The sequence below is a fragment of the Eptatretus burgeri genome, chromosome 17 (genome assembly GCF_056783735.1).
Source record: "Eptatretus burgeri isolate ZD-2024b chromosome 17, Ebu_testis_v1, whole genome shotgun sequence".
Classification (NCBI taxonomy): domain Eukaryota; kingdom Metazoa; phylum Chordata; class Myxini; order Myxiniformes; family Myxinidae; genus Eptatretus; species Eptatretus burgeri.
This window is the reverse complement of record NC_140977.1, coordinates 19826180-19853641: the sequence shown is the minus strand read 5'-3', so window position 1 is coordinate 19853641 and position 27462 is coordinate 19826180. Positions and strand designations below refer to the sequence as shown.

General features: G+C 43.6%; 1 protein-coding gene across 3 annotated transcripts in view; it reads right to left on the bottom strand.

Moving 5' to 3' along the window:
• The window catches only part of LOC147009487 (zinc finger BED domain-containing protein 5-like), a 125481-nt gene that overhangs the window by 91148 nt on the left and 6871 nt on the right, over positions 1-27462 (bottom strand). For all 3 annotated transcript variants that reach the window (XM_085861769.1, XM_085861771.1, XM_085861770.1), the window contains exons 2-3: positions 25296-25490; positions 23116-23223 (exon numbers count right to left, since the gene is read on the bottom strand). In XM_085861769.1, coding sequence (XP_085717895.1) covers positions 23116-23223; positions 25296-25490 — 303 coding nt within the window. The remainder of the gene's footprint in view (positions 1-23115; positions 23224-25295; positions 25491-27462) is intronic.

Here is a 27462-nt window from a genome sequence, read left to right as displayed (position 1 = left end):
GGCAAGGAGCTCGGGCCCGAGGTGAGAAGGACGGCGGTCGGCGACGAGGTCGCGGTGTGGGATCGTTCGTCGCGGGACCCAAGCCAGCCAGCCATTCTCCCTCCCCCAGGGCATCAACAATTCCCCCTTTCCCCCGCGCTGAGATAGTGCAACAAGGGGGCCCCGTTCCCACCCCACTCCAAACGTCGTGCCAACGAAAACCGCCAAGGAGCACGGAGTTGGGGCACAGCCACATCTGCGGCTCATCCGCCAACGCGTCACGAGGACGCGGGTAGGACCCCCCCCCCGGTCTCGCGGGCCTGGCCGGTCCTTCAGGTCATGCGCGCGCATGTTGGCCTACAGGCCCATCTGCCCCCTTGTCTATGAGGGTGGCTTCTTTCCTTTGCTTTTGAGTAAATGTGTGTTGGCACCGTCTGTAAAGTAGAACTGTATAAGTGTTGCCGTGTGTGCGCGTAGTCGGTAGTAACTCTGCGTCGTTGTTGCTTTTCTTTTTGTTGCTATACGTGCATTTTGACTGTTTGGCTGTATATGTGTACTTCCCGTGTGCCGCATAATAAATGTGCTTTGTGTGAACTGTTTTCCCGTTTCGCTTCGTCTTTTCTTTATTGACCCTCCATCCTGCTTCACGTAAAGGGTTCGTAGTGGGCTTAATACGCCCGGTAATTAATCGGAACCGTCGAGGCCGACGATAACACCGCTTGTTATCACTGTAGCACGGAACGGACCGCTTAAGCAGTTCGTGTCTGGAGTCGACCTGCGGCGAGGTACGATCGCCCGGTTTACCATCCGCGTGGGTACTTCGGTAGGTCGAGTTTGGCGAACAACCCTATCCTACGCGGGTGGCCGATTGGCACGATTGTGGTGAGGTCGAAAGGCCCACCCGTGACTGGCTCCGGGCGATAGTTCCCGGAGGGTCACGACTGAATTGTCCGTCCGGTGGGCGACGCGGTGGCGATTCGAGTGACGCGGCTGTTCGCACGCCAGCGGGCGCGAATTCGCAACAATATATCGAAAGACCCACCCACATCTCTCACTTGTGAATGGAGGGAATAGCAAATCAGCTCTCACCTAATCAACTAAACCCAAGTGGCTGGGATTATATAAATAATTGACCCCTCCCACACTCCTCTACCCAAAGAAGCTGTGTAAAGCAACCTCAAGAAGACCTACACAAGGTAAGCGCTATTCTTTTTCGAACCCTTGCCAGAATTCCTCAACAACTATAAAGACGTTCACATGTAGTACACACATGAGAATCCCAATGCCATACATCCCCTCAGCTACCAGACCGGTTTAATCACTTGCTGGCAAATCATCAGCGATAGCGTAGACAGCAATGCATACCAACAGCGTAGCGCTTACCTTGTTACACGCAACATATAAGAGAAATGCCCCCAGTGATAATTGATGAAGAAGATATCAGAAAGCAACTGGAAAAAATGCCAAATTTCAAAAGCCCTGGCATGGATGGGAACTCGGGCTTCTGGCAACAAGATTACTAGAAGGTCTCCACAAACACTCCACCAGAGCATTCATTGAACTTATCGAAGAAGAAAAGACAATGGATCAATGGCTCATCGAGGGTAACATCATCCTCATCTCCAAATCAGAAGAAACCCAACTGTCTCACAAATATCGGCCAATAACATATCTCCAACAGCATAAAAAACTTCTGACAAGAATAATCACAGAAATTATGTACCATCACCGAACACAAGAAAGAGGAATAGAGGCAGAACAGGATGGATGTAGAAGACGATGCTATGGAACAATAGACCACCTATGATGAAACAAGGTCATGCTCAAAAACTGTAAAACTGGAAGACCCAAATTGTCCACAGCTTGGATAAACTACAAAAAAGCTTTTGATAGTATCCCACATTCATGCATCATAAAATGCATACAATTGCACAAGACAAATCCCTAAATAATCAAATTGATTGAGAAAGCAATGGAGTTATGGAACATATTGATATTGCAACACTCGGAAGGAAATATCGAAATACCAGGAGTGAAGATACAATGCGGGATCTTCCATGGTGATAGCGTTTGCCCCCTCCGGTTTTGCTTGGCCCGGGACACACTGAGCAATGTCATTAATGACCAAGAACATGGAAACACCTCAATGTCCAATAGGAGAATTTCCAAAGAGACAGGAAAGGTGACACATCTACTGAACATGGATGATCTAAAACTCTTTGCACCAAATGACAAAAAATTGGTGGAACAACTGAAATTAGTGAAACAGTACTCCAACGACATTCAGATTGAATTTGATCTCGAAAAGTGTAACAAGTATACATTCGTACAGGGTAAATCAACAAAAACGGACAACATAAAATCAATCTTGATACAACAATACAGGATCTAGACAACGAAGCATCATGCAAACACCTCAGAGGAGAAGAGAGCCACCAAATATGTCACAAACAAATGTTCAAAACAATTGCCAAAGAATACTTGTGTTGAACGAGGCTGATCCTAAAAACATATCTCACCCTGAGAAACAAAATCAAAGCCATCAACAAACGAGCAATACCAGTACTGTATTCCAATACAGATGCAGAATAACAAACTGGCCACAAATGGAAATTAACAAACTAAATAAACTGGCCACTTCCAGTTCCAGTTCTTGAGCGACGGTGGTGCTCTTCAGAATCTTTGCCAACTTTCTCAAAGACAAGTTTTCCAGTCATTTTTTGTCGCGTTTTTACTGTTATTTTGTTATCGGCATGTTCACTGTGTGTTTCTCGTTTGGTTTTGTTTTAAACCTTCTGCCAATTGGTGAGTATTTGTCAGTCTTTTCATATCGGGTTTCTTTGAGGCCTATTAATTTCCTCATTTGTGTGCACGATCGTGTTACTGTATTTTCTACTTATTACCTTCAGTTTTTTTGAAATCTTCACCGCACAATTCCACAATCCCTCCACCACTCTTCCAATTCCTCCCAACTCTACCCTCTGTTTCACGTCTTAAAATATAAAAATAATATATTTTTTCTTCCCCTTCTCACCTTATACCTCCTGCAACCACGTGACCTTCTCTCCCTCTTCTTCCTTCTATTCTTTGCTAATCCACCTTTCCAATCCCACTTTGATCGTGAAGGTATTCACCATACACCATCACGATCTTTTCTTCAATCTGTACCTTTACTCTGCCCCCTCTACCCTAATCTTTAAAAAAAAAAATTTTTACCCCCAGTTTGTTACGTTTCAACTTTGTGTTTCTGCCCCCCCGCCCCTCACCCTTTTGCCTCAATTCTCCCCCCTCACCCTTCTGCCTCACTTCTCCCCCTTCACATCTCCCTCCTCACTCCCCCCTCTCAAAGCTACCACCTTCACATCCATAAAGCTGCATCCTTCCCCTTCCCCCTCTCTTCCAACTTATTGTTCCACCTCCTCTAATCTCATACTTCCCTCTGTCCTGTCTCTTATTACTCCCCACTGTGAGTCATCCCATCACCACCTAGCCTTTTGTCCTCCTCCCCATCCAGCCCTCTCCCCTAGCTCTTGTGCAATCTCCTACACACCATCAAAAAATCTCCCTACCTCCCCTTTCCTCCCTCGTCCTATCTTCCCCCTCCCCCCACCACTGAACCAAAAGCCTCCTCCCTCCCTCTTCCTTAATACTGTAGACCTCAAACATCCGGGACCTTCACTCTAACCTGACATCTCTCCATACAGATTGCCACTGACAAACCAGACACAATCTGCTTAACAGACACTTTCCTCCTTCAAGCCGCCTCTGATTCCTTCGTTTCTCTCCCTGGTTGCACCCTCCTCCGGTATGAAAAACCTGAGCCTCGTCCTGGTGGCGGAGTTGCTCTCTTTATCAAGACCTCTATTCCTCACTCTCCAGACACTGCCCTCACTTCACCACACCCCCAAAATACTTCTGGCTATGGCTTCCCCTCTGCTCCAACTTCTTGTTTATGTGTGTGTTGTTCCATCAACCAAACAGTGACGACTCCATTTACATCTCTCTCACCGAAAACATGGACCAACTTCTATCCACTCATCCAAACTCTCTCTTCCTTATATGTGGTGATTTCAATTGTCATCACGCAAGTTGGCTGGGTGTGGGTACCTCTCTCACCTGTCATGGCACTTCAGCAAAAGACTTCTGCAACTTATTGGGACTGACACAATCTGTCAACTTCCTGACCCAGATCACAGCCAATGGTACTCTATCTCTTCTGGATTTGGTTTTGACCAATTTCCCCGCAAATATATGCTGTTCTTCTGCCTTAATAGGGTCATCTGACCATATGCTTGTTAAAGTGGTCATCTCTCTGGCCGTTATTGGAGAACCACCTCAGTGCCGATGAGTCTGGCATTTCACTCAGGCCGACTGGCAGGGATTTCAAGTAGCCACCAAACTTCTCGACTGGTCTCCATTTCTACTCTCTCCAACATCAACTCATCATGGAAAAAAATTTCATGAGAAATTTGCTCTCTCTCATGTACAGATTTATCTCATCTTGTCTTCAGTTGTGCTACCCTTCCTCCCGCCCATGGTCCATTGAAGGGTGTCTTTCAATCCGGACAAATCTAACACTCTCACTATGTCTCTTCAAAAATACCATCTGGAACCCTCCCCACAACGATATCAACTTTCTCAACAATCCTCTTGAAGAAGTCCTTTCATTCAAGCTTTTGGGCCTCACTATATGCCATGATCTTTCATGGGAAAGCCACATTTCCAAGCTGGCCACCAAAGCCAGTCGCTGACTGGGCATCTTCCGTCATGCAAACAAAGTCCTTCCTTGGTACACCTGAGCTCCTCTCTACATACAAAGCTTTCATCCGCAGCCTGATGGAGTTCTGCTCTCCCCGCTGGGGTGGTGCTCCCGCCTCACACCAAGCATGGCTTCATGTTGTGGAAACCAAGGCTTTTAGGGTCATTGGTATCTCCCATGATGAAGCTGGGTCTTTGGGTCTGTCACTCTCTCACCGCAGACAGGTCGGTGATCTTTCTGTCTTCAACCGTCTCCTTTCTGACCTTGCCCCCCCCCCCCCTTGCTCTGTCTACGTTCTGTCCCTCCTATATTTCCACAGGGCAGTCAAGGTCTGTCAGCAACCCCCTTCTGGTGAAACTGCCATAATCAAGAATCATTGCTCACCTTCACTCTTTCATTCCTCTTTTTCCCCGCCTCTGTAACAAACTTCCACACTCTCTTCAATCCCACTCTTCCCTCCAGGTCTTCAAAACAGCTGTTCACCACCATCTCTTCCATCCAAAACCTTGATCTTTTCTTCCCCCGTTAATCCACTCCAAAACCACCTCCTTCAAACTCCCTGCTTTCCTTCCTGAAAGTCCCTGTAGTGTCCATCTTGTTTACCCCATTTGCCCCACCCCATCCCTCTCCCTTCCACAGATCTAATGTCTCTGTTCCCTACTGTTTTGTGCTTCCCTCTCCCAACCCTCGTTTCCCGCTCCCTTTGTTATATGTTCTGTTTGTCAGCTCTTATACGAGCCTCATCAATGTATGCAAAAGTTCTCCATCGTGAAAAACATCGTTCTCTCATCGTTCTCCATCATGAAAAACAAAAAACTGTTGTCCTTTGCTATTGATGTCTTCCCGTCGGAGTTCAATGCTGACATCACCTTTGATACTGTTGCTCATGAAACATCAGCAAGTTGAGCTGTCTTTGTTACTGGAGCTCCCTCCAAACACACGCCAACAATCACCCCTCTTTCAAACTCACTAAGGTCTCCTCTTGCAGCCATGATAGCCATAATTATCGGCAACCAGGCTTGTGCAGCAATTCTATACATGACCGTAAGCATGCTGGGATGCAATTTGCTTCATTAAAACATGGGTCACACCTGTGTGGAAGCTGTTGCTTTCAATATACTTGCTGTCCCTCATTTACCCAAGGGTTTTAATTTTTTTGTCCGCCACCTGTACATCGACAACTTGGAAAAACAACAAAAGAGCAGGAAGATATCAAAAAAATGAGCTGTACAGATTGGGCATGAACAAAGAAGACTCATTTGAAGGGCTAAGAAAAGGACAGCTGAAATTGGATGTAGAGCAAATCATTATAAATGCCTAAGACCAGGGACACTACACGAATGGCCTCAAGAAAATGGCAGGACTGAGGCAAAAGGACAGGTGTAGATTCTGCAAAGTAGTTATAGAAAGTACAAGCCAACTGCTGTCGAGATGTAAAAAAACAAAAAAAAAAACTCATCAGACCATGAGCTCGGATTATTTCATAAAGGATTGTCCACATTTTTTGCATTTGCAAGTACATTCTCTTTGTTTGCAATCTCCTTGTCATGTGCATTTTCAGGTGGGATCACTCATTAAAAGATTTTCCACAAATTGTGCATTTGTACGGTCTCATGTCAGAGATGATGTTCTTTCCCCGCACATGCGAAGCAAAAAGTGGGATTAAGCAATTGGTTCATCTTTGAGATGATTGAGTGGTTTGTGGTCTACAAACAAAGAGAATGTCCATAGAAATGCAAAAATTGTGGAAAATCCTCGTTCATCATTTTCATTTATCATTTTTTTTTCTACATATTTTGCATTTATATGGGCATTTTTCTTGCTTGCAATATTCTTTCTCCCCATTGTGAATTATTATATGGTTTCAAGTTAGATGATCGAATAAAAAGCTTTTCACACAATGTAAGTTTATATGGGCATTCTTCATTATGAATTCTCAAATGTCTTTTGAGGTTGCATGAGTGAATGGACGATTCTCCTCAAACTATACATTTGTATGAACGTTCTCCATCGTGTATTTTCAAGTGCCTTTTAAGGTTGGATAACTGGCTACAAGATTTTCCACAAATTAAGCATACATATGGACGTTCACCATTGTGAATTCTCATGTGTGATTTAAGGGTGGATAACCGATTAAAAGACTTTCCACAACTTGAGCATTTGTGTGGGCGCTCACCATTGTGAATTGTCATGTGTGTTTTAAGGGTGTATGAATAAATGAAGGATTTCCCACAACTTGTGCATTTGAATGGGTGCTCACCATTGTGAATAGCCATGTGTGTTTTAAGGGTGTATGATTTACTGAAGGATTTTCCACAATTTGCGCATTTATATGGGCGTTCTCCATTGTGAATTCTCATGTGTGTTTTAAGAGTACATGATCGATTAAAAGATTTTCCACAATTTGTGCATTTGTATGGGCGTTCTCCATTGTGAATTGCCATGTGGGTTTTAAAGGTGGATGAATGAACGAACGATTTCCCACAATTTGCGCATATGTATGGGCGTTCTCCATTGTGAATTCTCATGTGTATTTTAAGAGTGGATGTTCGATTAAAAGATTTTCCACAATTTGTGCATTTGTATGGGCGTTCTCCATCGTGAATTATGATGTGTTTTTTAAGACTGGATGACTGAATGAAGGATTTTCCACAATTTGTGCATTTGTATGGTCGTTCTCCATTGTGAATTCTCATGTGTATTTTAAGGCCAGATGACCAATTGAAAGATTTTCCGCAACTTGTGCATTTGTATGGACGTTCTCCATCGTGAATTATGATGTGTTTTTTAAGGCTGGATGACTGAATGAAGGACTTTCCACAATTTGTGCATTTGTATGGTCGTTCTCCGCTGTGAATTCTCATGTGTATTTTAAGGGCAGATGACCAATTGAAAGACTTTCCGCAACTTGTGCATTTGTGTGGGCGTTCTCCATTGTGAATTCTCAGGTGTGTTTTTAATTGGAATTGCCAAACAAAGGATTTTCCACAAGTGTTGCATTTGTTTGTTTCATTTGGCGAGTCCTGTGGCAGTGTGTCTGCATCGGTCTGAAAATTAAGTGCAGTCTCCCTTGTAGATGCAGTAGATTCACCTGTAAAAACATCATAGGACCGGTGAAAAAAAAATCAGATTCTGTTCAATTCCTGCAACGTCATTCTGACAAACGTACGCTAGTCTAACATGCACGTCTGTATTTGTTCCACTGCAGAAGAGTAAAAAAATTATATTTGATGTAAATATGCAGTGTTGTTCAAAAGTTTGGGTTTTTCCAATAACATTCCTACTTCAGGATAAATTAATCCAATAATTATCAGTAATGTGTTTATTATTCTAAAATATTAGGGGTCCCACCCTACCCATCCTCCTCCCACCTTTTCCCCTCCCTCCACTTTTCTCATCACACCTTTACCCCATTCCTCCTCCCACTTCCACCCCTCCCCTACTTCCACAAAGGAATTTTTGCAGGGTTTTAACCACGTTTGGGAAAAATTAAAATTAAAATAAAACCCGCTTTCAATTCCTATCAACTTGCCTTGTCACCTCCAACTTGCCACGTGTCATGTCAAAATATGCCCCTTCGGGTCAAAATTCATCGATATGGCCAAAGTAAGTCATGGTATAGGTATTTATCCTTGTTGCCATGTAATGAATCTGAGGTGTGTTGAGTTACCAAGTTTCTTGGAAAGAGCTCGCCAAGTGCCTCAAGCACTCAAGCAAGCACTCCATTTAAAACTGTTGATAAGGAACGACTGGCTTGGCAATCACTAGCTAGATCCTTAAGGCCCAGTCACACCTTGACGTTTTAGCCAGCTTATGCCGATTTTTGGAAAATTTGTGTAAAACGCTGGTACACGTCGAATATGTTATGGGTAAGTTTTCATAACATTGAGAGCACGCTGAAAAACACTGCCATACGTCGTAGTACGCTGGCTTTAAACGTTGTACTTTTTGGTTGTCCTCAAATTTTCCATGCTTGAAATTTTAAGACTTATGCCAGCGTATGACTCACACGTTCCGCATATCGTTGACACACGTTACTTGTAAGTTACTCATAAGTCGAAACACGTCGAGGTAATGTTTAGCGTACCCGAAACTTATTTCTAACCAATGAGTAACGTGTTGTAGGCACGTTACGCGATTGTTGACACACGTTACTTGAAAGGTACTCATAAGTGGAAACTCGTCAAAGTAGTGGTTAGCGTCAGTGTTCCAGACTCCCTGCTTTTTTTTTTTTTTTTTTTTTTTTTCGGTATGACGGTGATGTTGACACTTCGATTTCTAGTGCGGTTATAATATAATATAATTAAAAGGCTGCCGCTTAGCGATTTAAATCATAACCGCACTAGAAATCGAAGTGTCAACTTCACCGTCATTTTGAAGAAAAAAAAATTTAAAAAAACCAGGGAGTCTGGAACACTGACGCTAACCATTACCTTGACGTGTTTCGACTTACGAGTACCTTACAAGTAACTTTTGTTGACGTGTGCCAACGTTCGCATATCGTGCGTACAACTTATTCCCATCGCATCCGGAACGTGTGTCATATGGCAAGTACGTCGTAAAATGTTTAACACGTTTATAATTCCAAGACGTACTCCATTTAATACGATGTATGATAGCGTACTTTAGCGTTTTATTCACGCATACCAAACTTACCCATACCGTATTCGAAGTGCGCCAGCGTTTTAGACACATTTTTCAGAGGTCGGCATACGCTGGGCAAGATCGCCAAGGTGTGACTGCGATGTTGACACTTCCATTTCTCCGGTGGTTATGATTAAAATCGTTGTGGGTTAGCCTTTTAATAGGCTAAGTCACGTCATCGTCGGCGATACGTGCAGCGCGCTATGCATAAGTTAGACTATCGTTATGCATATGACCAACTCGTTATGAATACGTCCGAATCTTAAAAAAATATATATCAAAAGTTCAACGTAAGCCAGCGTTTTACATACATTTTGATATGTTGCCATTGCTGGCTAAAACGTCAAGGTGTGACTGGGCCTTTAGTAACTGAACACACACCCAGACATATCGACAGCATACAGTACATACAAAATGCAGACAAAAAGGACAGATTTTTTTCAATTATAGACTTCAAATATAAATCATGACTATTTTAGTTGCAATGAAAACGTACCTTATTCAGTTTTCAACGTGTTGTTTTAGTTTTTAAAATGTACATAAACTCAGAGGTTGTGTCTACTGCACACAAGTGTACGTGTACATATCAAAGTGTATGTGTGCATAACTTCTTAAAAGCATACTTGTACATAACAAACTATACGTATACAAAAGTAAAACAGAAGAAGGACAAAAATATCTCTTGGGAATTTCCATGGCATGTCCATCCAGACATGTCCAGAGATAATCACCGTCCAGACATGTCCGGAGATAACCACCGTACAGACACGTATGGAGATAACCACCGTCTGGGCATAACCATCGTCCAGATAGGTGCAGAGATAACCACCGTTCAGATACATATGGAAATAATCACCTTCTGGACACGTGTGGAGATAACCACCATCCGCACATAACTACCGTCTGAATATGTGCGGAGATAACTACCTTCCAGACACATGTGGCGATAACCACCATGCAGACACGTATGGAGACAACCACCATCCGACATAACCACCATCCGGATACATGCAGAGATAACCACCATCTGGATGCATGTGAAGATAACTACCGTTCGGAGACATGCAGATATAACAACCGTTCAGATACTTGTGGACATGACCACTGTCGTGGCATAACCACTGTACACAGCGAGAAAGAGAGAGGGAGAGTGAGGGAGAGAGGGAGAGTGAGGGAGAGCGGAGGAGAGTGGAGAGATATTGGAAGGGTGGGGGAGAGGGAATGGGAAGGGAGGGGGAGGAGAACGGGGAGGATTTCAACAGATGTGAGGTCCAGTTCCATGGCACACACATTGTCACAATATTTCAGGTCACTGAATTCAACCAGCAAATTATTTTTGAGGTCAACAACTTAGGTGAGTTTTCTAAAATCCTCAATTTTCATATGATTGACTTGAAATTTGAAGAGGATTTGCATTTCATGTCACTGAATTCAACCACCAATTATAATTTTTGAGGTTAACATCGGTCAAAAGCTCAACATCAGCTGAATTTCTAAAATTGTCAATCTTCATCCGATTGACTTGAAATTTCAAAAGAAGTTGCATATTTGGTCTTTGAGTTCACCCACAAATTATTTTTGAGGTCAAATTTGTTTTATGGATTTTGCAAGTATCGTGCTCTGCACGACATCTTCTTGTTTGTTTCTCTGCACAGAACTTTCGGGTTCTTCTCCGCAACCGCTTATCGTATTGAGACAAAATTTTCAACATAGTTGCAACTACTCATGTAGAATGTTGTAATCATAATGATGATGTCATATGTCACATGATGTGGCAGCCATGTTGGAAAAACAGAAAAACTTTGGACTTCTGTATCTCTGAAACCACACCAAGGAAAAAAGAGAAACTTGGCACATGGCAAGTACTCCTCATGGGGAATAAGTTTGATTTTTTTTGGTGATGTCATAGGTGTCTGTTATTACATTGTAATTGCATATGTAAAATGCTACATCTGATCAGTATGAAAATTTTTGAGGATCATCTAGAGGTAAAATGGTACACAGAATAAAAAAAAATTGATGACGTCATCAATCATGTGATTCGGCAGCCATATTGTTGTTTTTTGTTTAAACCTTGAAAAATCTTCGCCGAAGTGGTTCAACATATCGAGGTGAAGTTTTACATGTGTGAACGCCTATCCATGAGGAACAAAAGGTTCACAAATATGAAGTCATAGGTTACATGGTTTGGCAGTCATATTGTATTTACCTAAAACCTATAAAAATCTTCTTCTCCAGAACGGCTGGACAGATTGAGGGGAAACTTTACACAAATGTTCCCCAAACCATGGATGTACAAGATTGTTAAGGAATAATTGATAGATCACATGGTTTAGCAGCCATATTGGATTAAAGAAAAATCTCAAATTATGTTTTCTCTGGAACCACTTAATCAATCGATTTGAAACTTCACAATTATGATCTCGTAGTGGGGAATTCATGTTGAAAATTTCAACTTTATTGGACGCATTGCATTGTCTGGCAGCCAGAAATATTTATTTTTTTGATCTGGGTTTTTTTTCTTTTTTTCTTTTCTTTTTTGAACAAGGCTCACTTGGCTGTGCCTGGATGGGGTTGAGAGTGGAGGAGTAGCAACTGAAATGCAAATCCTCTCTAGGTTACTTCTGATGATGTAATCTTTGCTTTTTACTTGTTTGGGTTCCTTATGATTACTCCAATTCAGGACTGTACCTATTTGATCTCCCATTTGATTTGAAATTAATGTATTTTAATCCCATTCTGCATTAAATTGAATAATAATAATAATAATAATAATAATGATAATAATAATAATAAACGTCATGGGTCAGGGTCAGGTGTCCAATCAAAGTTGAATTGCATCGAAGCAGGACATCTTGTTACCCGGTCATCATATAAAGTGGCAGTTCTAATTATGTCTATGCCTGGTGTTGGCTTAATGGTTAGGGTGGTGGGCTTTGGATCCGAGGGTCCTGAGTTCATATCGCGCTCAGCTGTTGAATTAATACCAGGTGGGGCTGATTTTGCCTGTCATCCTTCCGAGGTCGGCAAAATGAGTGCCAGTATGCTGGTATCCTGTGTCGGAGTGGCGACCCATCCAGGATTGTGCCCAATAGCCAAGGAAACTGCTTAAGCAGCACCAACACTATGCACAGAGTATGGCCCCAATCTCCTCCTCCTCCTAATTATCTCATTAATTATGTAACACACCAGTACACAAATACCACACAAAATAAGTCCTGGTGAGGGTCTGCAATCTGTGATTGCTCTTTTTCTTGTTTGTTATTTCTATTTATCTCTGCCGAAGTGATGGGTTGTAGAATGAAAGAATATCATACAAAAAGGGGAAATTGCACATTTTCAGCAAGCCAGCGATCATCCGATACACCGCAGAACAACGTGAGGCCTCCTGAACGCAGGTGAGTGCCTCCTGAACATTGCTCAAGTCGTTCGACATACAGTATTCAGTGACAATGTGAATATTGTAGAGCGCTTGCCAGGTGGCTTAAGCACTCCAATGAAACAGTTTATAAGGAATGGCTCGCTTGGCATGTGATGATCTCCGAAACATCATATTTAACACATTGGCCCTCCCAGACATGGCCAAAATAAAAAAAATGTCCAAATTGGCTAAATGAACACTTTTTTAGAAGTTGAAACTGCTGCTAAGTTCAATTCTGGAGCTTAAATTACATAATTCGGTTTAGTTTAAGAGATTCTCAAGGTTAGGGCTTGTGCGGAAATTAAATAAAGCCATGGACGCTGGTGTCTCCAGACATTTGTAAGGATTGCAACGTATCCAGCGATCCATACCTATGATGAACAGGCATTCGATAATATGAGTGAAGAAAGTGGAATTTTTGGTTTTTTTATCGTTAAGCAATTGTTGCGGCCTGTTCCAAGTAAATGCATGGTTGAGCAGGCCAAAAAAAAACCTGGTGGCTTCAGACCCCAGCGAGGTAACCCCAGGTACCCCTTAAGACCCCAGACAGCGAGGAAGTTGATGATCGCCTGAAAAGGATATAATTAAATAAGGCCATTATTTATTTTTAAAAGGGGTGTTTTAATTAACTAAAACACCCAATGTTCACTCATGCAGTTCCTTGGAGTTCCCTCAGTATGCAAGCAAAGTTTAAGGCTGCTAGGTTTCATGCTTTTAGAGTTATGGAGGAGACACACTGACACACACACATTTATTAGTATAGATGAGCAAATACCACCTGTCGATTCACTGACGGGAATACTGAGAGGGGAGCGGGAGGAAAGCCAAGCCGTCCAGAGACAAACTCCCTTCTGGACAGGTCTGGAAACAAACTCCCATCCAGACATAAACACCGCCCGGAGACGACAAACACCGCCCTGACGCGTCCGGAGACGACAAACACCGCCCCGACGAGTTCAGCAACAAATTCCCTTCCGGACATGTCTGGAGATATATACTTATCCAGATACGTCTGGAGATAAATACCATCTGGACACGTCTGGAGACAAACAAATCCCACCCAGACATAACCACCATCCAGAAACGTATCGAGATAACCACCGTCTGGATATGTCCAGAGACAGAGGGAGGGCGAGAGAGGGAGGGAGAGGGAGAGGGTGGGGTGATAGGGGAGAGTGAGATAGGTGTGGGAGGACTGCACTGTATTGGAAGGGGATAGAGATCCATCTCTTCTGGATCTGATTTTGACAAATTTCCCTGACAATATCTGCTGCTCTTCCTTCGCTCCAATCGGTTCTTCTGACCACGTCCTTGTCAAAGTGGACATCTCTCTAGCTGTTATCAGAGAACCACCTCACCGCCGTCGAGTCTGGCATTTCACTCAAGCCGACTGGCAGGGTCTCCGAGCAGCCATCAAACTTACAGACTGGTCTCCTATCACTACTTTCTCAAACATCAACTCATCCTGGGAATTCTTTCAAAGAAACTACAGACCAATCAGCCTTCTCCCAATCATCAGCAAGGTTATGGAATCCATCATCGCTTCAGACATGAAATCCTTCCTCTTCTCCAATGGCTTGATTTCCGATCATCAATTTGGTTTCAGACCAGGTCACTCTACCCTGGATATGCTGCTTCTGCTCTCCCATCAATGGATGGAGGTCCTCAATGCCAGACAGGAAATCAGAGCCGTATCCCTGGACATATCACGTGCTTTTGACAGTCTGGCACCCTGCACTACTCACCAAACTCTCTTCCCATGGTATTCAAGGCCATCTCCACTCATGGCTCGCAGATTTCCTCTCCTGTCGCAGTCAACGTGTGGCCCTAAATGGAGTTTTTTCATCCCCTCTTCCTGTGCAGGCTGGAGTTCCTCAAGGTAGCATTCTGGGCCCTGTTCTTTTTCTGGTTTTCATCAATGATCTCTCCGACTGTCTGGAAAATCCTCTATTTCTCTTTGCCGACGACTCCACCCTTTGCCGTACCATCTGTCATCCCTCAGACCGGCAAGCATCAGCTTCTTCGCTCACTGCAGATCTGGATAAAATCACAAACTGGTCCAACACGTGGAACATGTCTTTCAATCCAGACAAATCTCACACTCTCACTATGTCTCTTCGAAAGGACCGTTTAGAACCCCCCCCCCCCCATCCACTTTCTCAACAATCCTCTGGAAGAAGTCTTTTCTTTCAAGCTTCTGGGTCTCACTATCTGCCATGACCTTTCCTGGGAAAGTCACATTTTCAACCTCGCCTCAAAAGCCAGTCGCCGACTGGGAATCCTCCGTCGTGCAAAGTCCTTCCTCGGCCCTCTTGAGCTCCTGACCACTTACAAAGCTTTTGTCCGTAGCCTGATGGAGTACTGCTCTCCCCTCTGGGCTGGTGCTCCTGCCTCCCACCTTTCTCGGCTTCACGCTGTCGAAACCAGGGCATTTAAGATCATCGGCATCTCCCGCAATGAAGCTGAGTCTTTGGGCCTCACACTCAATCACCGCAGGTTGGTCAGTGGTCTTTCTGTCTTCTACCGACTCCTCTCCAGCCTTGCCCCCCCTGCTCTCTCTGAGATTTGTCCCCACCACATTTCCACAGGGCGCTCAAGGTCCGCCAACAACCCCCTTCTGGTGAAACTACCAAAATCACGAATGACTGCTCATCTTCACTCTTTCATTCCTATTTTTCCCGCCTTTGGAATAAACTTCCTCACTGTATTCTTTCCCATTCTTCCCTCCAGGCTTTCAAAACAGCTGTTCACCACCACCTCTTATCTTCCCCCATCCAAATCCTCGATCTTTTCTACCCCCGATAATCCACCCAAGCCCACTTCCTTCAATTCCCCTGCTTTCCTTCCTGAAAGTCGCTGTAATGTCCATCTTCTCTTCGCCATGTTCCCCGTCCCATCCCCATCCCTCTCCCTTCCACAGTTCACCTAATGTGTCTGTTCCCCACTGTTTTCTCCCTTCCACTCCCACCCCTCTTGTCTCATGCCCCCTTGCTGTGAGTTGTGTGTTAGCTCTCATACGAGCCTCGACAATGTATGCAAGAGCAAGGATGGGACAAAGAGAGAGGGGGGTGATGGTAGCACAGTGAGCAGAGAACACACACACATTAGTGCTTGGCCGATATCGGCAATTTTTCGGGAATTGGCAGGTTGGAGTCATTGTGATTACTGACTGCAGTACGTACTGTATGCAACGCAAAAACCTTTCGTAGTTTTCATGGAAAAACAACGTTGCATTTATCTTGGGATTTCAAGGAGAGGTGCACAAACACTAATCTTTATAAACAAGTGCGTGTGACGGGTGGAAAAAAAATTAGGCTCGGTAATTTAGAAAACAAGTTAATACGGCAAACGGCTCAGAAATCAGGTGTTATCAAATATATTTTGCTTTGAAACTCACAAAGAGAAACATATAGCCTTTGTTTGTAAGGCATTTGGTTGTCAGGTTTGTTTTACAGTCGCAAGGGCAAAGGAAAACCTGATAAAACCTCTATAAGATAAGGATGAAACTTTGCCACCATTGTGCCTGAAACAGGCATGGCTTGTCCACACAACCACAGATCCAAATCTACCCTTATGTACTACGTTTGTGTGTGCTGAATATGTACCTCTACCTTGTGTCGCAAATGCCGACTGTACATCCCGATCGTGAAACAAACTGTGCTGCTATCGACTGTAGGGCGCTCGGAAAGTGGCTTAAGCACTTAAGCAAGCTATCCAATGAAACGGCTGATAATGAACGGCCGGCTGGGCAAGCGATAGCAAGCTGATTGGTAATAGGACACACCCGGAAAAACAAGAACATCGCTACTTTCTTAACATTTTGAGATTTCACTCCAAATTGACACTTATCGAGTTCATGAGATCCGATCCTCAAAGCCGAAATCAGATTTCGATCATATCCTTTAATTTGTCTGTGAGACATCATCGTGAAAAATCACATCTTATAATGCATAAAATCACTCAAAGCTCCCAATTTGAAAACTACAGCACTTACAAAAGCAATGTATACAGCGATTCAGAGGAATGAAGACCAGGTATTCCATGATACGAGTGAGTAAAGTGAAGTGAAAAAGAAATTTGAGCGCTTTATCGTTAAGAAACCATTGCGATCTGTTCTAAGTCAAGGTAATGTTGAGGAGGCCGAACAAAATGGTGGCTTAAGACCCGAGCAAACTGACAGAGGGCTGATCAAGATGGCATGTCTCCGTTTTTGGAAAGCTCTATTTTTTGGTGTTGAGCAACCCAATAATTTTCAAAAGGGGTGTTTAAATTTATCCAAACACCCAGTTTTCATCCACGCACTCCTCCTTTGGAGTTCCCTTAGTGTGCATGCAAAGTTTGGGGCTCCCTTAGTGTGCATGCAAAGTTTGGAGTTGCGAGGTTTCATAGTTTTGAAGTTATGGAGGACACACAAGCAAGCACGCACGCACGCACGCACTTATTAGTAGAGATCCCTGTTCTTCATTGCATGGCCTGCGAGCCACTGGCAGCCCCTGGTGGCCTACAATGTGGCCCCGAACTTTCCGCCAATAATACACAAATGTGAAAACGCCCCATCATAAATGCTGTAAAATTGACCGAACAGTTTCAAATGAGTGTTACAACGGGAAGCATAAAAGTCACATAACTACATAAGGATATGGTTGCAGTATACAAACAATTATGCTTGCAGCCCAGTTAACCACAATGAAGAAGAGTATGTGGAGTTGGGTCCTAATAGCAGCCATTATAGAATCCTGCAGGCGGTGTGGCGGCTCTTCTCGGTAAAAGTGGCCCCCCCCCACTAAACCATTTGTCGTGTACATGCCAATTAACACCAAAGCTGGACAGATGGACTGAACTGGCTTTACTGCCTTGAACACGTCCGATTCATGCCAGCTTTGTACATGCATGATAGCAAGTAGCACACAAGAACCTTAATCTAATTTAAGGGGTTTTATTTCCCAACTAAAATAATTACCACCAGATGTGAATCACGGGGGAGGAGTACGACACCGGCTTGGGGGTGGGGGGGGGGAGGAAGAGGGAACATGGAATTCATGAGAAATAATTAACTATTTACAAGAGAAACTGGAAGGGCACTCGGTAAAGTGCATACCTCCGCCACATAATGCCTGATCCACGAGAACATACCGGGCTCAATACATTTTGGAAATAAGCTATACAGTTCTATTGTGACGAATCTGGCAGCCATTTGCACACAAACAAACAGCAGTCCCCGCAGTTCAGTTATTTCGATAAGTATGTGTTTATCATCAGGGTCCCGTCCTTCTGTCTAATGGGTTAATTTCATGTGTGCGCTGCGGGTTTCTTTCTCGTCAGGTTTTTTACATTAAATCTCCCCTTCGCGCCAATCATCGCCATTACGCACGTGTTCGGGGCCACGGGCATAGGCGGGGAGAGGTCGACCCCGCCCAGCGAGATGGGTGTACCTCGCAACCAATGAGGGATACGAGTACCTCAGAAGCCCCCGACCAATCCAGAGACAAGTTACCTCAGGGCAGCCCCACCCAGCCAGATGGGATGTTCGCCACCGTCCAATCAGAAGGCGAGTGGCCAGGGGAAGAAATCCCTCGGACCTTGCGAAAGGGAAGAGTAGAGTGGTCGTCAGGAGGAGAGTAGGGAATTCATCATGGCCATTGCTCTTGGGGTGCGTCGCTGGAGTCAACCTCGCCATTGCTTTGGTCTGTCGTCGTGGTCCTCTGCGATCGTGGTCTGCGGTCTTTTGCGGGGCTCCTTGTGGTGGTGGTGGTCGAGCAGCCAGGATCGTGGGCTCGTGGATTTCGGGTCGTGGGTTCGAGTCCCACCGTGGTTAGTTGGAGTCGGTGTGACCACACGAGGTGGAAAGGTACCCGGCCAGACCTTGACTTCCCAGCTGACCTATCCTCCTCAGCTGGAGGGTCCAATAAAGACCCGACGAGGTCCATTCCTTTGGGTGTGTGTGTGTGTGTGTGTGTGTGTGTGTGTGTGTGTGTGTGTGTGTGTGTGTGTGTGTGTGTGTGTGTGTGTGTGTGTGTGTGTGTGTGTCTGAGTGGGCCCTGCTTTAAGTAGAATTGCTTAAGTGTTTTATTTTCATTGTATATTGCATTTTATTCGTGATTAAGTCTGCTGTGTGTCTCCCTCCCCTATAAATATACCCTCTTGTTAAATGTTCCAGTTCGTTGCCCATGTTTTCTTCCATTGACCCAGCATGGTTCGTGCTTGAGAACCAGTAAGCCGATTGGGCTGTAAGTTGTCGTTTGGACTGACGGACTTTGGTAATTCCGCTCGGTTATACCGGACCGAGGTCGCTGGAGCGACCCGGTTCGACAGAGTCCGTTGAGGGTGTGACTTCCCCGGTAATTTGACGACGTGGGCACTTAGGTATATTGAAATTGGGCTATTAACCCTACCCCACGCCGTCAGAGAATTGGCGAGCACGGTCCTTAAGTGACCCATGACCTTTGGAGTTGCCCGGAGAGTCACGACCTAAATTCCAGGTGTTCGGTGGGAGACGGCTCTACTGCTCCACCTGGCAGCCGTTCCTCGCCACCGACCCCCGGCCCACAACACTATATCGTTTTGGCCCGATCTCTCAATAGTGAAGAATCACTTTAAAAATTAAACAATTCTCATATCCAGATCCGGATTCGGATCTTCACCAAAATTGAATCAATTCATCCAACAGCCACACACCCAGCATGTCCACCAAGTTTTCGTCCGAATCCATCCACAACTTTTTGAGATATCCTGTACACAAACAGACAGAAATGGGTGAAAACATTACCTCCTTCACCTTCGGTGGCGGAGGTAATAAATAACTCTAAAGGCGCCACACATCTGACTTTTTCCACAGACGGGGAGGGAACAAAAACCTGGTTGAGGCCTGAACTGCTGTGGAGACGTCGACGAAGATAGCAAGCAGTCAAAAAACAGTGAGACAATGGAGCAGGTGAACAGGCAGGCAAGCAAGCAAACTGGCAGCAGGCAGACAAAGTGGGGAGCAGAGAATGGAGCAGGAACACAATCAGGCGAGCAGGGCGACGAAGCAGGCATGACAGACAGAGAAACCATTTTACTCAGACGAACTCCCTCTCCCTCTTCACTTTGTGCCGAACCCAACTCTCTTGAGACCCGCAAAACCCAGAGCCGATCTGAAACTCCTCCCCTCGGGAGGCGATCAAAGCTCCTCCCCCTCACCAGGATACACCCCCTTTCACCCTTTTTCACCTTCCAGAATGTTGCCAGGGCCCCACCATGGCACTTCACCTGGGGATTACAGAAGGTTGCACATACGATACCTTCACCTTAAACCCTAACTAATTATATATTACCATGCACAACCCTTCGTTTCGTGCACATTCAAACAACACAATCTTTGAGATACATTTTCTTACTTAATTACATCGAGATTGGCTAACGACTCAAATACGGGCCAGACTACTCTTTACATTTATATCTGTTCTAAGGTAATATCTACCCGCCCTCCCCCCACCACCAGCCCCCCAAACAAATGTAACAACAGATGTGTATATATTTTGAAAAGGTAGTCTCATAAGGTGGAATATGGTTGAATTGCACTCGAAAGCAGTTCCACACTATCTCATACCATCTACTTCCCTACCCACAATATTATCCACACACATTGCCCACAACCTCTTCGGGTTAGATTACTGTATTTTTCCCTTCCTCTCTATCCTCTTTACCTGTTCTTTCCACAAGCCAATATCATGTATAAACATGGCAAATAAATCAATAAAAAGTGTGCAATGAAAATTCAATGAAATTAACGATAGTACAGATTGGGGACAGCAGGATACATACAGTCAGTGGCCAAAAATATTGGCACCCTTGCACATTTTTTCAAATAACTCACAATTTTCTTGAAAAATAAGTTGAAATTCACAAAAGTATTTGATCTCCCCAATTCTGTATTTCATTGTTAATATTACAGAACCTTTGTTTTTGATTCAGAACTTAATATATCTTTTTTAAAAAGAAAATAAACCAATGTCACCCGCAGGGTGACCCATATCTTGCCAAAAGGTGACCACGTGTGACTTCTTTAAGGTCACACTGAGGTGAACAGAGCTGCTATCCACCAGGAGCGACTCCTTGAGGAATATCTGCCGACGAGAGATTCCGATGAGAATCGTTCTACAGAGTAACCATGAAAAAGATGCGTTTGCCTCATAACGTCACCAAATGACATCATAATTTCTCAAGCTTGACATATCTAGAAAGCACTCATCAAGGTGTTCAATTTGAGGTACTACACGATATGGTTCCTAAAACTTGAAAATTTGACCTTGGGGTCAAATATGTTTGACCTCAGGCGCTAACCATGAAGGTCAAGGCCAATCGCCACCAAAAATTAATCAGCTGAGCGCCAGACCATGAACTATATTCCCATGAAGTTTGAAGACGATCCGATCAAAATTACTCAAAAAAATAAGGGTTTCGTCGACTCCCCTGATTTGCGACAAAGTGACCTTGACCTTTGACCTTGACCTTCAAAATTTTATGCGCTGAAAGGGACCTCTATAGGCCTCTGATATGCGAAGTTACAAAAATTTCCAATGATAACTGTGCTCTGCAGAATTTTTTATTCGTGATTACAGACAAACAAAAAAATATATATACAAGCTGACGAACATATCTTGCAAAAACTTTGTTTTGGCAAGATAATAAAAATAAATGGCATTTACAAAATTGTTGACACCCAAGACTAAATACTTGGTAGCACAGCCTTTGGACAAAATAACTGCAGTCAAGCACTCCCTATAGCCATGAATGAACTTCCTACACCAAACTGGCAGTTTGGCCCACACTTCTGGTACAAATTGTTCCAGTTCTCCTAGATTTGAAGGGAGCCTTCTCCCAACTGCAGTTTTCAGATCTCTCCACAGGTGCTCAATGGGATTTAGATCTGGACTCATTGCTGGCAACTTTATAACGGTCCAGCGTTTTGTCTTGAACCATTCCTGGGTAAGTTTTGAAGTGTGTTTGGGGTCATTGTCCTGCTGCAAGATCCATGACCTTCGACGGAGACCCAGCTTTCTGACACTGGGTTAAACATTGCGCTCCAACATTCCTTGGTCGTCTGCTGCTTTCATGATGCCATGCACACATTCAAAGCACCCATTGTCAGAAGCAGCACAGTAACCCAAAAATATCACTGAACCTCCTCCATTTTTGACTGTCGGGAAGGTGTTCTTTTCTTTGAAGGCTTCATTTTTTCTGTAAACATAGAGATGATGTGCTTCACCAAAACGCTCTAATTTGGTCTCATCTGTCCACAGGACATTCTCCCAGAAGGATTTTAGCTTGTTCAGGTGTGTTTTGGAAAACTCCAGTTGGGCTTTGTTATGTCTCTCTCTCAGCAGTGGGGTCATCCTGTGTCTCCTATCATATAAACCCCTTTCATCGAGTTGGTGACGGATGGTGCGAGGTGAAACTGTCGTACCTTGTGTCTGAAGGTCAGCTTGAATCTGTTTGGCAGTTGATCAAGGTGTTTTCTCCACCATTCAAACAATCCTTCACTGAAATGTTTGATCAAGTTTTGACTTGCAGCCACATCCAGGAAGGTTGGCTACAGTGCCATGGGCCTTAAACTTCCTGATAACATTTCATACGGTGGACACAAGAACATCAAGGTCTTGTAGATGGATATGTAGCCTTGAGATTGTCCATGATTGGCTACAATTTTGTGTCTGACCTCAGACAATTCTCTGGTGTTCTTTTTTTTTCTCCATGCTCATTGTCGTACACACAGTGACACAAAACAGCAGAATGACTCCTTTTCTCCATTCAAACTGTTTGGATGAGTGATTTTTATATTGCAGGCACCTTCAACGCACCACAGGTGAGTTCAATTCCAAAGTAAAGGAGAATCACCTGCCTGCAATCTAAATAACAACTTCTAAAAGATGCCAATACTATTGCCCAGGCCATTTTAGGAGTTGTGTGTGGAATAAGCAAAGATTTAGTAATTTTTTCAGCTTTTTTGTTTTGTTCCACTGCAAACCAAAGAAATACATTTGTGGATTTCAAAAGATTTTTAAATTTCAACAATTTTCTGGAAGAAATGGTGTATTATTTGAAAAAAGTGCAAGGGTGCCAATATTTTTGGCCATGACTGTACAACAAGGTATATTATTGTTGTCTCAAATCTTTCACCCAATGATGAAGGGGATAATGGATGTTTGAGAAATTGATCTTCCATCAAGGAAATTATTTAAAGTAATGAAATCAAAATGTATATTTTCTTTCCTTCACACCAGAGTTCATTATCAAACTGTCGAAAGAAAAATGTATTGACATTGATAGAAACCTTCATGGTGATGGCTCTCGAATAAAGCTTCAGAGTCATTTGGTTCTGGTAGATCCAGGTGGACATCATTGTCGTGCTCAGTTTTCACTTCCACCTTCACAAATAAATCTGGAAAAAGTAACTTTTATTAAATGCAGGCAGTTTTACATCACGTGCAAAGCTAGTTCCATATTCTCAAAATAGCTAAATAAATATTGCATTAAAATCAGTGATTTGACATCTTCCTTGAAGAGAGAAAATAAAACATTTCCCAAGGGAACAGCGTGGTGTCAAAGCATTATGATATCAAAGCATTATGTTCTATACAAACTGCCTCAATGTTATGAGATGCTTCCTTCCTGATCACAACTTCAGTGGGAATTTCACAACCACCCAAACTGAAGGATGGCCTCGAGGTATGCACTCACCTCCAAGCTGTCGAGCTTGGGTTTGATTCCTGAATCAGCTATAATCTGTCATCCTGGTATTTCACCGGCATAGTGATCCATCAATGTGTGTGCCCTCCCTCGGCTTAACATTAAACAGGCATCCCATCTGCCAGCAATCATTTGTGGAGCTTAAATATCCCATGGTGTCTTCTACGAAGAGTTGGCAAGCTAACGCAGGCACCATGGCCAAATTCCAAATTACTGTCCCAACCAGCAGAGTGCATTACATCAGCGGCACAACCATGTCCTCAGTCAATGATGTTACTATGCAGCCTTGTGCTACATACGAATGAAGAAGAAGACCACCACCCAAATCACAACCAACAAAATAGAGAAGGAAAGAAAAATGTTTTCTCCCCAACCTCCATTATTTGTGATACTAGTGGGCCCGTTGGTCCATTGGACCAAATTTTCATTGTTCTTCATGGCCTTGTAGCATACCTACCTGCTGTACTGCTTGAGCATTAGCTTGGCTTTCTCCAAGCCCAGATGTGCTTGGGCCAGGGCAGAGATTATACTTTCATCATTATTATGGCCAAATGACACGACGATTATGATTGTTGTTGTTAATATTATTAGTATTAATTAATATATAGTTTGTAACAATGTAATGTTATCATTCTTTTTATTTATTCTTCTGGATGATTTGTCGTTAAGTCACCTAATCAATGATGCAGTGTCCCCCATTTCCAGTGAACTGGTACCCATTTTGTCAACCTCGGAAGGATGACAGGCTGAATAAACTCTCCTGGTCGTATGTAATACACGCGGACTTAAGTGATGAGAACAGACTCGGACTCCCAAATGGGCAACATGAGACCGCACATGCGTGAACAATCCACCTCGATGCTATGCTTTTACTAATATCACCGTGTGGCCATTTCAGTGTGCGCAGTTCACCTACCGAGGGGAATTTTCTTGTTCTGGAGGACGGAACCATGGCTCAAAATACACAGCAACTCGTTTAGAAGTTCAGATTAAAACCTGGTTACTCCACCATGAACAAGCTGCTACTGCTCTCCCAACAATGGATGGAGACCCTCAATGTCATATGATATCAGGGCAGTCTCTTGAGACAAATCTCGAGCTTTCTATCAAGTACTGTGCCCCACCCTGCTCTCCAAACTCCCTGCCTATGGCATCCGATGCCACCTCCATACATGGCATACTGACATCCTCGACTCTCGTAGCAAATACGTTCCTTTCAACGGAATCCTTTCATCTCCACTCCATGTCAAGACTGGAGTGCCCCCAGGGCAGTGTGCTGGGTCCAGCCCTCTTCCTCTTCTTCATCAACAATCTCTGACTCTCTGGAATACTCTTTATGTATTTGCTGTTGACTCCACCCTCTGCCATGACATCCCTCATTCTTCAGAGAGGCAGGCAGCAACCTCTTCTCTCTCTTCAGACCTTGATAGAATCACAAGCAGCTCAAACACTTGGAATATGTCTTTTCAATTCTGACAAATCTCACACTCTCACTCTCTCTCGCCCTCTCTGAAAGGATCATCTGGAAAACCCTGCCATCTCCTTTCTTAGCAATCCTCATGGAGAAGTTCAGTCACTCAAACTTTTGCATTTCAATATCAGCTATCTTTCTTTGGGAAACCACATTTCCCCATTTCCATTTTATTCCTCTCCATTCTGCTCAAGGTCTACCACGAGCCTTTATCATGTACACAAAAAAAAATAAAAAAACTTGGCACGAGACAAACAGATCCCATCAGAAGTGATATAAATCACACAACTCACCATTCAACTGGATGCTTTGCTCCTCGTCCAGACGAAAGGAGTTCACATCCTCTATTTTTATCTGCAGAATCTCAGAAGATCCTTCCATCTCCTCAACCTTCATTCCACGCCTGAGCGTAGTCGACTGTTCCCATTCCGGCTGCACACCACAGGAATCCTTCCAACAGCCAACTTCAGCATGCATGGTGGGTGAACCTTTATAAAGGCAGTAAACGTACCACTCTTCATGATGTTTGCTCCCCCCTGAGCACCTTGATCCAACACAGTACCAACATGTGAAGCACCTCTGCACTTGAGACCTTATTCTCTGGCCAAATAACTTGCAGCACTTTAAACATTCACCACGCACACATGCGCACCTGTGGCACTCCCAAAATAAATTATACATGTTGCAAGTTCTTCAGACAATAAGGTAATTGTATTACATGTTGATGATAAATTTTGATTCGGCCACATTTCAAACATACAAAAGTTTAGATGTTGATATAAAATCTGAGCTTGTTCAACAATTTTAAGATGAAGGCATTTAATGGTGAGAAGGCCTTACAAACAAGCACGGGGGATGTGTATGAAGGACTAATCCATGCAGCACATTTGTAAATATGTAGACAGATTTCCCACATCACTAACTTTCAGGTAATAGATAAGGAATCCACTTTTAAGAACATCTGATGGCACTACAACGTTGCTCTGGAACATGTCCATGGGAATTCAGTTCATGTTCATCAGACTGGTAAGTAGTACTGAGTCACCTGTATTAATGATTAAAATGAAGACAATTTATATCGTTATCTAGTTTGAACACTGTAGGATCGTCAAGTTTCTTTGGAAATTCAATGAGTATATTTGCACAGGAAGGAGCAAGAAGACTCACCACATTCCAAATGTTCAGCAACAGAGAAATGGGCAGAATTGTGGGGTGTTAACACTTGCAAGTATACCCAAATATCCCTCATACCTAAAAACCTTCTGGAAACACCTGTATACCCAGAAACCCTCATATCCCTTCTTGAAACAAACCAAAATATCCCTCAGACACCTGTGCATCATGGGCGATTGTACGTCCCCGTACTATTTCTTCCGTGCATGTCATTGCTAGAAATTACAAACATGACCCTAGCGATCTGTGAGGTACTCCATTACTGATAACCTCCCAGGTTAACATCCTCCCACTACCAACCATCCTTTTCTTACTTCCCCCCCAAGCCAGTTCTTGCTCCATTTCGCCACTGGACTGAAAACTCTGCCAGATCCAACCCGAATGAACACCCTCTCTTGTATAGCAATTCAAGAAATGTCTTGCAGAAGTCGAGGTATGCTGCAAGCACTACTTTTGCTTCATTGACACAATTGGAAATAGCCTCAAAGAAATACAACAATTTTTTAAAATATGATTTTCCTTTAGCAAACCCATACTGGCTATCTTGCATTAATATACACCAGAGTTGGTGTCAAAGCCACCCAATGCGCGCCTGTTTATACATTTATCGTTTTTAAAAGACAAGTCGAATAATTATTAATATTTTTCATAAAGCATTGCAATGAAGTCTGATCCTAATAATTTTAAAGCAATAAATGTATATGTATATTGTAATCAGTAACAGGAGCGCAAGTGAGCACAATATACGCCCGAACAAGAAGGTATATACAGAATTGTGCTACGACGTGGAAAACAGCATCCTGGTTGCCATGGCAAACACTTTAGATAACAAACGTATGTCGCAACACACCGTCTCCACAGTCTGTACCGAGGTACCAAATATGAAACGTGAAAGTTTAAAACTTTGGGAGTTCGAGTGCGGACAGCAACGGATGGAAAACAGCATCCTGGTTGCCATGGCAACCACTTTAGATGACGAACGTACATCACGACACACCGTCTCCACAGTCTGTACCTATGTACCAAATATGAAACGTGAAAACTTTGCGCGTTGGAGTGCGGACCGGAGCGGATGGAAAACAGCATCCTGGTTGCCATGGCAACCACTTTAGATAACGAACGGATGTCGCAACATACCGTCTCCACGGTCTGTACCGAGGTACCAAATATGAAACGTGAAATCTGAAAACTTTGGGAGTTAGAGTGCGGACAGGAACGGATGGAAAACAGCATCCTGGTTGCTATGGCAACCACTTTAGATGACGAACGTATGTCACGACACACCGT